The sequence below is a fragment of the Lissotriton helveticus genome, chromosome 7, assembly GCF_964261635.1.
Source record: "Lissotriton helveticus chromosome 7, aLisHel1.1, whole genome shotgun sequence".
Classification (NCBI taxonomy): Eukaryota; Metazoa; Chordata; class Amphibia; order Caudata; family Salamandridae; genus Lissotriton; species Lissotriton helveticus.
The window spans coordinates 1,667,462,503-1,667,474,810 of NC_136068.1; the positions used below are offsets into that span (position 1 = coordinate 1,667,462,503).

General features: G+C 47.6%; 1 protein-coding gene across 1 annotated transcript in view; it reads left to right on the plus strand.

The window, feature by feature from the left end:
• Nucleotides 1-12,308, plus strand: part of GRAMD1A (GRAM domain containing 1A) — a 336,050-nt gene that overhangs the window by 179,018 nt on the left and 144,724 nt on the right. The window contains exon 3 of the mRNA XM_078655362.1: nt 9,224-9,244. Coding sequence (XP_078511488.1) covers nt 9,224-9,244 — 21 coding nt within the window. The remainder of the gene's footprint in view (nt 1-9,223; nt 9,245-12,308) is intronic.

Sequence of the window (12,308 nt, forward strand, 5' to 3'; positions counted from 1 at the left end):
ACTTTGAAAAATGCTAAAATTGGCATTTTTCAAGAAATTTGAAATTTGAAATTTGAAGTTGTGGTAATGTGCGATTCCTTAGGGACAATTAGCAATTTTTTTGCATCATACATTGCATTTAAGAAATCGCAAATTTTGCGATTCCTTAAATGCAATCGCAAAATAAGGAATCGCAAATTTGCGATTCCTTATTTTGCACTGAAATTTGCTGCATATATACCATTTTGCTCAAATGAGTTTGCAAACGCCGAAATTTCGACGTTTGCGAACCCATTTGAGCTTCATACATCTGGCCCTAGGTGCTAAGAATAGCTATGCACCTAAGAATTGAAAAGGCAGGTTTTTATTAGCTTCCTGAAGCCCAACAACGTTGGAGCTGCCTTGATGTTTATTGGTGGACTGTTCCACAGGGCAGGGGCTTCGGTGGTAAAACAACTGCCTCCCCATTTTAGTCTCTTAAACCTGGGACAGGTTTCTCATAAACCAAACTTTGTTTGATTTATTTTTCTTGATTTGCTTATGACTCAGCCTGTGCTATTATTTCAGCTGAGTACCCTCTCTCTTCGAATCTTTATACCAAATTGTCCTGACCCAATCTTATTCTGTTTTGTCGCTATTTCTCACCACCCTCAAATGTTCCCTAAAGGGTATGCCATTTTTACATAGTTATGATGGAAATTGCAAGCATGTAAAACCGTATTTCTTGCTGTTGGCTTTCTATACATTTTTATTTCCAACTTGTGTAAAGGCAACAGACCACGTCTTTGCAAGCTGGGAGCTGCTACGACAACTGAGAGAACTCCGGCGGCGCTGCTCAGGAGAGCGCGCCTGCACTGCTGCATGGGCCGCGGGCAGCCTGACTTCACCAAGCAGCTCAGAGGGCACCCGCTGAGAGTCAAGTGCGGAAGTGGTACTCGTCTCAATTGAGCAGGATCCATAATAGGTCAGGCCCAGGAACATCAGGAGTAAAATGCCTCAATATCCACGTTTGGGCCCAGTAGCCCCTGAGGGAACCGTGGCCCTCTGAAAGGGGTAAACGAAGTACTGGCAACTTGTATGTGTCTAACATCGCTGACGTGTATCCATAATGACACTTCTTGGTTGTGAAAGATGGTAGATTTCTCTGCATGCTGACCCATGATGACATGCACTTCCATTCCCCTAGCCTGCTACCCAAAAACTTTAGTTACATTTGTTGCTGGCTGTACGCTAGAGACTCAGAGTCACTGGTTACAGCTCAAAATAGCTCTTGAATTTGGTCTTACCTATGGCTGTTTGCCAAGAGCTTGTGTATACCTGGACAAAGGCACAACTCATACTTTCTCTATGTAAGAATCTTCAGTGTGGAACAGAGTGGTGCTCGAAGACTCAAGAAAGATGTATGTAGCCGTACTCTACAAAAGTGTAGGACTAGTAAAGGCCAATGTTATCACCATATCGATAGCGGGAAAAGGAAACTGTAGTCCATACCTTTGGGTCGCTGCTGCTGAGTTCAACTTACTTGTCGTGAACAAAATGAATATTTCTAAAACGCAGATGACATTTAGCATATATATCTTATACCTGGTCGGGTCAAAATTTGAAAAAGTAACTAATTAATTGCAAAATAAACAATTAAAGTGTTTTCCTATTTCTTTTCCTCTTTCTCCTGTTTCTGCCAGCCCCTTTCTTGCTTTGGGTCCATGTCTGACTTCTCAGTATCCAGAAATGAGTGTCAGTGCATACTACCTGCAACCACCAGCACAAATTTAGCACTGCTGGTGGTGTATGTTATGTGGATCACACCCATAAGACAGCACAATAGTTGTTTTAATACAAGCTTCGGCAAAGGCAGTACCTTTCACATTTGAGACCTATTGAGTTTACCAATGATTTGTAGCTTTGCTGTGCAGCCTGGCTAAAAAAGAAAATGTAAAAAAAGAAAGTAGTGGTCGCCTCATTTTGTAGTTGCACGCACCACTCATGGGTGAGCCTAAAGCATTACATGAAGGCTTTTCTTTTATTAGTTGGAATGGTAAATAAAATAAAAAGTTGAATCAAAGTATTCTTTTATTTTTTTTTATTTTATTTTAAAATGGGTGGAGGCAACAAGGAGGGTGCGGCTGGTAGGAAGCAACGTGGGGGAATCAGACACATGACTTACCGAAAGCCCATCAATGGTAAGCAATGGGCAGGATCCAATGATTTGATTTGATTTAAATTTATTTGATTTATCATTTTGTAGAGCGCGCGAATGCCCATGGGCGTCTTGGCGCTTATGACAGTAAGAGACTTACAGGCCAGCAATACAAAGTCTAGCAGGCAGTGAAGAGCCAAGTTTTCACTGATTTTCTAAAAGAGAGCAGGGATGGACTGTCTTTAATGGAGATTGGGAGGAGATTCCATACCTTTGCTGTGTGTAGTAGGAAACTTCTCCCTCCCCATCTGGCCCTTCAATGTTTCGGCACCCGGATTAGTTTTGCTTGGCTAGATCTAAGAGGCCTGATGGGTTCGTACAGTTTCAGATGGGATTTTAAGAACTGCGAGCCAAATCCGTGAAGCGCCTTATAAGCCAGGCATAGCGATTTGAACTGAACTCTTTTGGCGATGGGGAGCCAATGAAGGGTTTTTAATTTATGGGCAATTGGCTCATATTTGGGAATGTCCAGCACCAGCCATGCGGCTGCATTCTGCAAACGTTGTAATTTTGCTATAATTTGGACCTTGGCTCCCGCGTACAAGGCATGTCCATAATCTATCCTAGACAAGGCCAGGGCAGTCCCCACCGTTTTCCGGGCATCAGCTGGAATATAGGGCAGCAGTTTTCTAATCATTTTCAGAATGTACCAGACTGATGAAGCCAGTTTACTGGCCTGAGCGTCAAATGAGAGTTTAATGTCTAGAGTCATACCCAGATTTTTCAATTTTTCTACTGGGGCCGGACAGTTACCAAGGCTGTCTGGCCACCACTCCGGGGACCAGGTGTTTGGATCAGCCCCAAGCACCATTACTTCACTTTTATCCCCGTTTAACTTCAAGCAGTTATTTAGCATCCATTGTCTGACATGAGTCATACATGATCTGAATTTGTCCGCAGTCTCTTTAACATCCTTACTAATAGACACCACTATCTGGGTGTCGTCGGCATAGGAAACTGGGGTAAAGCCACTTTCCCTTATGATTCCTGCTAACGGGGCTACATACAGATTAAAGAGTGTAGGGCTTAAAGAAGACCACTGGGGCACCCCACATGGTGATCTAAATGATTTGGATATTGCCTCCCCCAGCTCTACTGAGAAAGTTCTATTGCACAGGTAGGATGCCAGAAGAGCACGTGCTGAACTATGAACTCTGACTTCTGCCAAACGGGTCAGGAGTGTCTCATGGCTAACCGAGACAAGGCGGCCTTCCCTCCGTCATCCAGAACACTCCTGAGTTCTTCCACCGCCGTTAGCAGTGTCGTTTCTGTCCCATGTCCCTCTCTGAAACCAGATTGTGAATGGTCTAGTAAATTTCCCTCCGAGAGGAATTGTGACATCTGCTTGTTCAAAAGTTTTTCCAGAATTTTAGCGGCGAAGGGTATCCTGGCAATGGGTCTGTAGTTACCCGGCTCTTCAGAATCTAAATTTGATTTTTTTTAAAAGTGGCATCACCGAGGTGGTTTTCCAAGCCTCTGGAAAAATCTCAGATTTTAATATTTGAGTGAATAGTTTCTCTAGTTGTAAACTCAGCAGTTCCGGGAAAAGCTGCATCACCTTGGGAGGACAAGGGTCCAAAGGGCTTCCGGATCTGGTGGTCTTCACCACTTGCAGAATCTGATCTGCTGAGGGTGGTGTGAATTGAAACCGTGGACTCTGCGATATCGTCACAGATTCTTTAAAAGGTTCTGAGGGTACCTGGGCAGATGTACCTATATTGCGTTTTTTAAAAGAATCATAAACTGATGAAACTTTAGTAACAAAAAATTCGCCCAGAGTATTGCAGAAGTCCGACGTCGTTGCTGCTGTACTATTGTTTTCTATTTTTGTTAGTTTTTTTACTGTGGCAAAAAGCGCTTTGCTGGAATTTTTTCTCATTAATTTTTTTCGTAAAATAGCTGCTTTTTTCTGCCATAATCAGGTTTTTATAAACAGCCAAGCCAGCTTTGTAGTCTTCTTTTAGCCCTGAATCATAATCCAAGCCATATATGTTCTGGTAAGCCCACATATGTCTCACAACAGACAGCGCATGTTTTGTCAAGTAAGTCCAGCATAAAAGAAATTCTTGTATCCAGTATCTTAACATATGGGGGAGATGTCAAAATATGCAAATGTAATGTTTGTATCCAAATATTAAGTTACATTACATTACATTCTCAACACAATGTTTAGATAGGCTTTTGTGAGTGACGGTATTGCAGTGAAAGTATACTGAGTGAATTACTTAAATCCGTGTAGATCGCTCTGCCACTAAGTGCACTATCACTGCAATACCGTCGCTCACAAAAGCCTAGTTAAACATTGTGTTGAGAATGTACTCGCCAAGTTCTTTACCCTGTTTACAATCAGCCGGCTTTGATGGTGATAGGATTACATTTGTTACGCAAAAGGCGCCAAGTTGGCTGCCATAGGCTTGGGCCCTCTTTCCGACACTCCTTTGTGTATTCATGGGGGTCACCCTGGAGGAAGAGGATAGGGTAAGTTAAGATACTTTTTTGATGAAGGTCATAACAGCTTCAAGATAGTCGAAAAGCTAGGAAGCTGTTAGAATGAAATGGCAGATAATATTTAGTAGAGCCCCTGGCTAATACCAGAGGCGAGGGAGCAATGCAGGGTGTAAGTTCTAAGATTAAAGGTCGTCATACAGGAGTGACATGCAGTGATTATCAGATGGAATACACTTTGTGTTTCAACACTGCGACTGAGCTTGGGGGATAAGTAGACTAATGTTATAGGTTCTCCCTCCTTACATCTCCTGGTTGTGAGTGTGTGCTGGTACTCTCCTGGCTGTGAGTGTGTGCTGGTCCTCTCCTCTCTTCTCTGTGGGCTGTAAGTTTGTGCTGGTCTTCTCTCTTCTCACATACTGTCTGTAAGGATGTGCTGCTCCTTTCCTGGCTGTACCTGTGTGATAGTCCTCTCCTGGCTGAGCGTGTGTGATGGCCCTCTCTTCACCTGCCTGAGTGTTTGTGCTGGTGTTCTCTCCTGGCTGTGAATGTCTGAGGGTCCTCTTCACTCATCCTGGCTGTGAGTGAGTGCTGGTCGTTTTCCATCTACTCACATGCTGTCTGTGGGTGTGTGCTGGTCCTCTTCTCTCCTGGCTGTGAGTGTGTGTTGGTTGTATTCTCTCTTCTCCCATCCTAGCTAAGACTGTGTGCTGGTCCTTGTCTCTCCTGGCTGTGAGAGTGTGCTGGTCCTCTCCTTTCACCCCCTGGTTCTGAGTGTGTGCTGGGCCGCTTTCATGGCTGCGAGTCAGTGCTGGTCCTAGCGTGGCTTTGAGTGTGTGCTGGTCCTCTCATCTCTTGGATGCGAATATGTGCTGGTCCTTTTGTCTCTTCTGCTGGTCCTTGCCTGGCTGCGAGAGGAGCGTGCTTGTTCTCTCCTGGCTATAAGTGTGTGCTGGTCTTCTTCTGGCTATGAGTGTGTGATAGTTCTCTTCTGGTGTTTGTTTGCGGGTCTCTCTCTCCTGGCTGTGATTGTCAGCTGGTCGTCCTCTTAAATCTGGCTGTGAGTTGGTGCTAGTCCTCTAATCTCCTGGCTATGAGTATGCATTGGCCCTCTTCTGGCTATAAATGTGTGCTGGTCCTCTTCTCTCATCCTGTGTGTGAGTGTGTGCTGGTCCTTTTCTCTCCTGGCTGTGAGTATGTGCTTGTTCTCGCCTCTCCTTTCACATCCTGGCTGTAAGTGTGTGTTGATCCTACCGAAACTTCTCTCCTGGCTGTGAGCATATGCTGGCCCTCTCCTCTCTTCTCGTATCCTGGCTGTGAGTGTGTGCTGATCCTCTCCTCTCGTCTCACATCCTAGTTCTATGTGTGTGTGCTGGCCTTCTCCTAGCTGTGAGTGTATGCTGGGACTCTTCTCTCCTGGCTGTGAGTGTGTGCTTGTCCTTTCCCCTCTTCTCTCCTGGCTGTGTGTGTGTGCTGGTCCTTTCCCCCCTTCTCTCCTGGCTGTGAGTATGTGCTTGTCCTCTCCCCTCTTCTCTCCTGGCTGTGAGTGTGTGCTGGTCCTCTCCCCTCTTCTCTCCTGGCTGTGAGTGTGTGCTGGTCCTCTCCCCTCTTCTCTCCTGGCTGTGAGTATGTGCTTGTCCTCTCCCCTCTTCTCTCCTGGCTGTGAGTGTGTGCTGGTCCTCTCCCCTCTTCTCTCCTGGCTGTGAGTGTGTGCTTGTCCTCTCCCCTCTTCTCTCCTGGCTGTGAGTGTGTGCTGGTCCTCTCCCCTCTTCTCTCCTGGCTGTGCGTATGTGCTTGTCCTCTCCCCTCTTCTCTCCTGGCTGTGAGTGTGTGCTGGTCCTCTCCCCTCTTCTCTCCTGGCTGTGAGTGTGTGCTGGTCCTCTCCCCTCTTCTCTCCTGGCTGTGAGTATGTGCTTGTCCTCTCCCCTCTTCTCTCCTGGCTGTGAGTGTGTGCTGGTCCTCTCCCCTCTTCTCTCCTGGCTGTGAGTGTGTGCTGGTCCTCTCCCCTCTTCTCTCCTGGCTGTGAGTGTGTGCTGGTCCTCTCCCCTCTTCTCTCCTGGCTGTGAGTGTGTGCTGGTCCTCTCCCATCTTCTCTCCTGGCTGTGAGTATGTGCTTGTCCTCTCCCCTCTCCTCTCCTGGCTGTGAGTGTGTGCTGGTCCTCTCCCCTCTTCTCTCCTGGCTGTGAGTATGTGCTTGTCCTCTCCCCTCTTCTCTCCTGGCTGTGAGTGTGTGCTGGTCCTCTCCCCTCTTCTCTCCTGGCTGTGAGTGTGTGCTGGTCCTCTCCCCTCTTCTCTCCTGGCTGTGAGTGTGTGCTGGTCCTCTCCCCTCTTCTCTCATGGCTGTGAGTGTGTGCTTGTCCTTTCCCCTCTTCTCTCCTGGCTGTGAGTGTGTGCTGGTCCCCTTCCCCTCTTCTCTCCTGGCTGTGAGTGTGTGCTTGTCCTTTCCCCTCTTCTCTCCTGGCTGTGAGTGTGTGCTGGTCCTCTCCCCTCTTCTCTCCTGGCTGTGAGTGTGTGCTGGTCCTCTCCCCTCTTCTCTCCTGGCTGTGAGTGTGTGCTGGTCCTCTCCCCTCTTCTCTCCTGGCTGTGAGTATGTGCTTGTCCTCTCCCCTCTTCTCTCCTGGCTGTGAGTGTGTGCTGGTCCTCTCCCCTCTTCTCTCCTGGCTGTGAGTGTGTGCTGGTCCTCTCCCCTCTTCTCTCCTGGCTGTGAGTGTGTGCTGGTCCTCTCCCCTCTTCTCTCATGGCTGTGAGTGTGTGCTTGTCCTTTCCCCTCTTCTCTCCTGGCTGTGAGTGTGTGCTGGTCCCCTTCCCCTCTTCTCTCCTGGCTGTGAGTGTGTGCTGGTCCTCTCCCCTCTTCTCTCCTGGCTGTGAGTGTGTGCTGGTCCTCTCCCCTCTTCTCTCCTGGCTGTGAGTGTGTGCTGGTCCTCTCCCCTCTTCTCTCCTGGCTGTGAGTGTGTGCTGGTCCTCTCCCCTCTTCTCTCCTGGCTGTGAGTGTGTGCTGGTCCTCTCCCCTCTTCTCTCCTGGCTGTGAGTGTGTGCTGGTCCTCTCCCCTCTTCTCTCCTGGCTGTGAGTGTGTGCTGGTCCTCTCCCCTCTTCTCTCCTGGCTGTGAGTATGTGCTTGTCCTCTCCCCTCTTCTCTCCTGGCTGTGAGTGTGTGCTGGTCCTCTCCCCTCTTCTCTCCTGGCTGTGAGTGTGTGCTGGTCCTCTCCCCTCTTCTCTCCTGGCTGTGAGTGTGTGCTGGTCCTCTCCCCTCTTCTCTCATGGCTGTGAGTGTGTGCTTGTCCTTTCCCCTCTTCTCTCCTGGCTGTGAGTGTGTGCTGGTCCCCTTCCCCTCTTCTCTCCTGGCTGTGAGTGTGTGCTGGTCCTCTCCCCTCTTCTCTCCTGGCTGTGAGTGTGTGCTGGTCCTCTCCCCTCTTCTCTCCTGGCTGTGAGTGTGTGCTGGTCCTCTCCCCTCTTCTCTCCTGGCTGTGAGTGTGTGCTGGTCCTCTCCCCTCTTCTCTCCTGGCTGTGAGTGTGTGCTGGTCCTCTCCCCTCTTCTCTCCTGGCTGTGAGTGTGTGCTGGTCCTCTCCCCTCTTCTCTCCTGGCTGTGAGTGTGTGCTGGTCCTCTCCCCTCTTCTCTCCTGGCTGTGAGTGTGTGCTGGTCCTCTCCCCTCTTCTCTCCTGGCTGTGTGTGTGTGCTGGTCCTCTCCCCTCTTCTCTCCTGGCTGTGAGTATGTGCTTGTCCTCTCCCCTCTTCTCTCCTGGCTGTGAGTGTGTGCTGGTCCTCTCCCCTCTTCTCTCCTGGCTGTGAGTGTGTGCTGGTCCTCTCCCCTCTTCTCTCCTGGCTGTGAGTGTGTGCTGGTCCTCTCCCCTCTTCTCTCCTGGCTGTGAGTATGTGCTTGTCCTCTCCCCTCTTCTCTCCTGGCTGTGAGTGTGTGCTGGTCCTCTCCCCTCTTCTCTCCTGGCTGTGAGTGTGTGCTGGTCCTCTCCCCTCTTCTCTCCTGGCTGTGAGTGTGTGCTGGTCCTCTCCCCTCTTCTCTCATGGCTGTGAGTGTGTGCTTGTCCTTTCCCCTCTTCTCTCCTGGCTGTGAGTGTGTGCTGGTCCCCTTCCCCTCTTCTCTCCTGGCTGTGAGTGTGTGCTGGTCCTCTCCCCTCTTCTCTCCTGGCTGTGAGTGTGTGCTGGTCCTCTCCCCTCTTCTCTCCTGGCTGTGAGTGTGTGCTGGTCCTCTCCCCTCTTCTCTCCTGGCTGTGAGTGTGTGCTGGTCCTCTCCCCTCTTCTCTCCTGGCTGTGTGTGTGTGCTGGTCCTCTCCCCTCTTCTCTCCTGGCTGTGAGTGTGTGCTGGTCCTCTCCCCACTTCTCTCCTGGCTGTGAGTGTGTGCTGGTCATCTCCTGGCTGTGAGTGTGTGCTGGCCCTCCCCACTCTTCCCAAATCTTCCCCTTGGGTGTGTGCTGGTCTATCTTCTAACATCCTGGTTGTCATAATGCGTGTTCACGTTTGTTGTTGTTTCATGTTCTTGGTCGATGCCTGATGTTAAAGGGCCGGAGGGAAGAGTTATGGCCAGAAATATGACTATATTTAATGCTCAATTTTTCTGATTTTGTTAATTTTTTCTTTTCTTTCAGAAGATGCAGAGCTGGTACAGCGTAAGTGTTTTTTTATTTTTATTTCTCTTTGATTAACAAAGCTCAACTTTAGCATAGGCGTAGGAACTGTGGGGGATTTATATCCCCCCAGATTTTGGAGGTGAGGGGACACGGGACAAGCGTTGGGGGAAAGAAACGACCCTGAAACTTTAAAAGAGACAGCGAGGCAGTCCCTGTTTAAACTTCATTCTTTTTTCAGTCTACTAAAAGCATGGGAACTGAAAAACGAATTAAGTTTGAACGGACTGCTGACTGAAATTCAGCATGTCTTTTTTCCCCAAATTCAAGCAGACAAAGCGCACTGCAATAAAAGGATTTCAGATCCCCTTTCCCACCCCCCTCGTGTACTGTAACCCCGGCTGCTGCTGCTTTATTGACTCAGAGAATTCTTACCTGATGTGTGTGCTGGGTTCTAGTACTTCACAGGTCATTCAAAGGCCTTTTAAAAGTAGAAGAGGCTTTGATTTTTTAGTTGCTTCTTGTGCCCCTTGCAATCTCCCGCTTTCTTCAGCTGACTTGCAAGTTGTCACTTAAAGACTTGGTGGGGACAGATAATCGGGTACAAAGGGCTCCTTCAGCATATTTTTCTCCATTGATAAATACACTGCAGTAGTACCTTGTCACACTGTTAACTACTACAAATGAGAGATTATGCAAGTTTCCATTAAAACCTAAATGAGCATCACAGCTACATTGTATTATTATATTTGCCTTTCCATAGCACTTTCGTAACCCTTGAGTCCCAAGAAGCTGTAACATAAATATTTATGACAAAATAGAAATGTTATTTTGTTTTTTTTCTTAGCGCCTTCCATTTATGAGACACTATTTGAACAGAATCTTTAATGAAAATAATTATAATCTGTCATCAGGTGATATAAATGATTTTATTTAAAGGCCTAGCCCTCCAGGCCCAACTGCTCTTCTCATTCCAGGTAGTTGTGTGCTTAACAAAGTGTATTGTGGATGCTGTAGGCCCAATTGCACTGTAATATCCCAAGAGATCTCGTCCAGGCATCTCGAAGGAAGGTTTTCAGACCGCATATCAAGGTGGTAAACCTCAATACTTGGAGCACCTCTCCTCCACAAGGAGTACATCATTCTTTAACTTCAACTCTACGGCTTATTTGCAAACTTCCACATAAGGTGGCAAACTTGGGATATTTGGAGCACCACTCCGCTACAAGGAATACCTCATTCCCGATCCAGGTATAGCATGTTTGTATTTTGCCTTTAAAGCCCTGGTGAATTTCCAAGAGCTTGTGTTGGTGAGGAACGAAACGCGTTGGCTGTTTTTATGAGCGTGTATCGATGTCAAAATAAAGGAAGAAAGTAAAGAAATCACAATGGACTAAATGTGCTTGGTTCGGTGCACCTCTTTGTTAAATTAACTTAAAAGCACTTGTCCATCTTGTAATACACTGCACCCTGCCCTTTGGGCTTTTTAGGGCCTATCCTAGGAGTGACTTATATAAATTAAAAAGGAAGTTTTAGTCATGGTAAAAGGTGTATTTCTCCTGGTCTAAATAACCGTTTAAATCCGCAACAGGCAGAAGTGGCACGTGTGAGACATGTTTTTAAGGGCTCCTTGAGTGGGTGGGCCAACAATGCTGCAGGCTTATGTCTATGTAGAATGTAGAATATTTGTAGAGCATGACTATTACTCCAAGGAGTGCCCTGGCACTAATGCAGAAATAGCGATTAGCGAGAAATAGATGGGGTAGGCATAGGGACTGGAAAAGAGCCAGGTCTTACGTTCTTTCCGAAACACAGGTGTAGCCTTGATACATCTGAGTGTCAACAGACGTTTATTCCACAGTGAGGAGCCCAGGAAGGAGAAAGATCTGCCCCCTGACCTTGCCTTCCTAACCCGTTGAACTTTGGCAAGGCAAAGATTTACAGAGCAAACGTTCTCTGGGGGTGTATAGAACTTAATTCTATCTTGTAGCTAGCCCGGACCCGTTCCGTGTAGAGCTTTCAGGATACACAGCAGTATCTTAAAGATGATCCTTTTTCTCATTGGGAGCCAGTGAAGACTGAAAAAGACATGTGGCATGGGAGTTATGGAGTAGCCCGAAAATTGTTCGAGCCGATGCATTCTGGACCAGCTGCAGCCTATCAATCCGGTATTTGGGTAGGCCTGCGTAGTCCAACCGTGATGTGATCGGGACTTGGATCACTTGTTGTCTAGCCATAAAGGACAAGAGATACAAGAACTTTCGCAGCAAACGAAGCAGGGCAAAACACGTACCCACCACTAAGTTGACTTAGTAGCGAAACAGCAGTTGTCCATCAAATTTAATGTCCACGTTTTTCACTGAAAGATTTTGAGTCGGAGAGGGAGATTGGGAGGCATCGGATGGCCAGAAAGACTGCCAAGATACCTCGGCATCTAGACCGAAGTAGAGGAGCTCGTCCTTCCCAGCATTACATTTAAGTTGATTTAGGGAGAGCCACCTTGCCTCCAGGTTGTGTTAATTGCAGATGTTATCGCCTGGGAGTGCCTCGCTATTCTTCAAAATGAAGAGCAGTTGGGTTTCATCAGCATATGATAGGATTTTGGCCCCTAATGATTCTGCCACTATAGCACTCCTACCCTCAGTTTACGAGAGTTGGCGGAAAAAAGGTGGCACCACACCTCTTGTACTCTCTCCTCAAAAGATGCGTGCCAGTTCCAGGCCTGCCCTCTATTTCCCATTTAGCTGATATGGGCTAGTAGGATATGGTAAGGGATCGTGTTGAATGTAGTTGATACGTCTAATAAAACAAGCAGCGCCCTATTACCAACATCCAGTCTGAGTCTGATGGAATCAACTACCTCCAACAGAGCTGTCTCAGTGCTGCAATTAGGGCACAGTCCCGATTGATAGCATATAGCAAGTTATTGCTTTCTAGGTGAGAAGATAGCTATTGGTAGGCCTTATTTCTCCAACACTTTCGAAATAGCTGGAAGGAGAGAGATCGGTATGCAATTGGCCAGATCAGTGAAGTCTGCCTGGGTTTTTATTAGAAACGGTACAGTATTCGCCAGTTTCCATTTTTTGGTCACAGTAGCTGAAGAGAG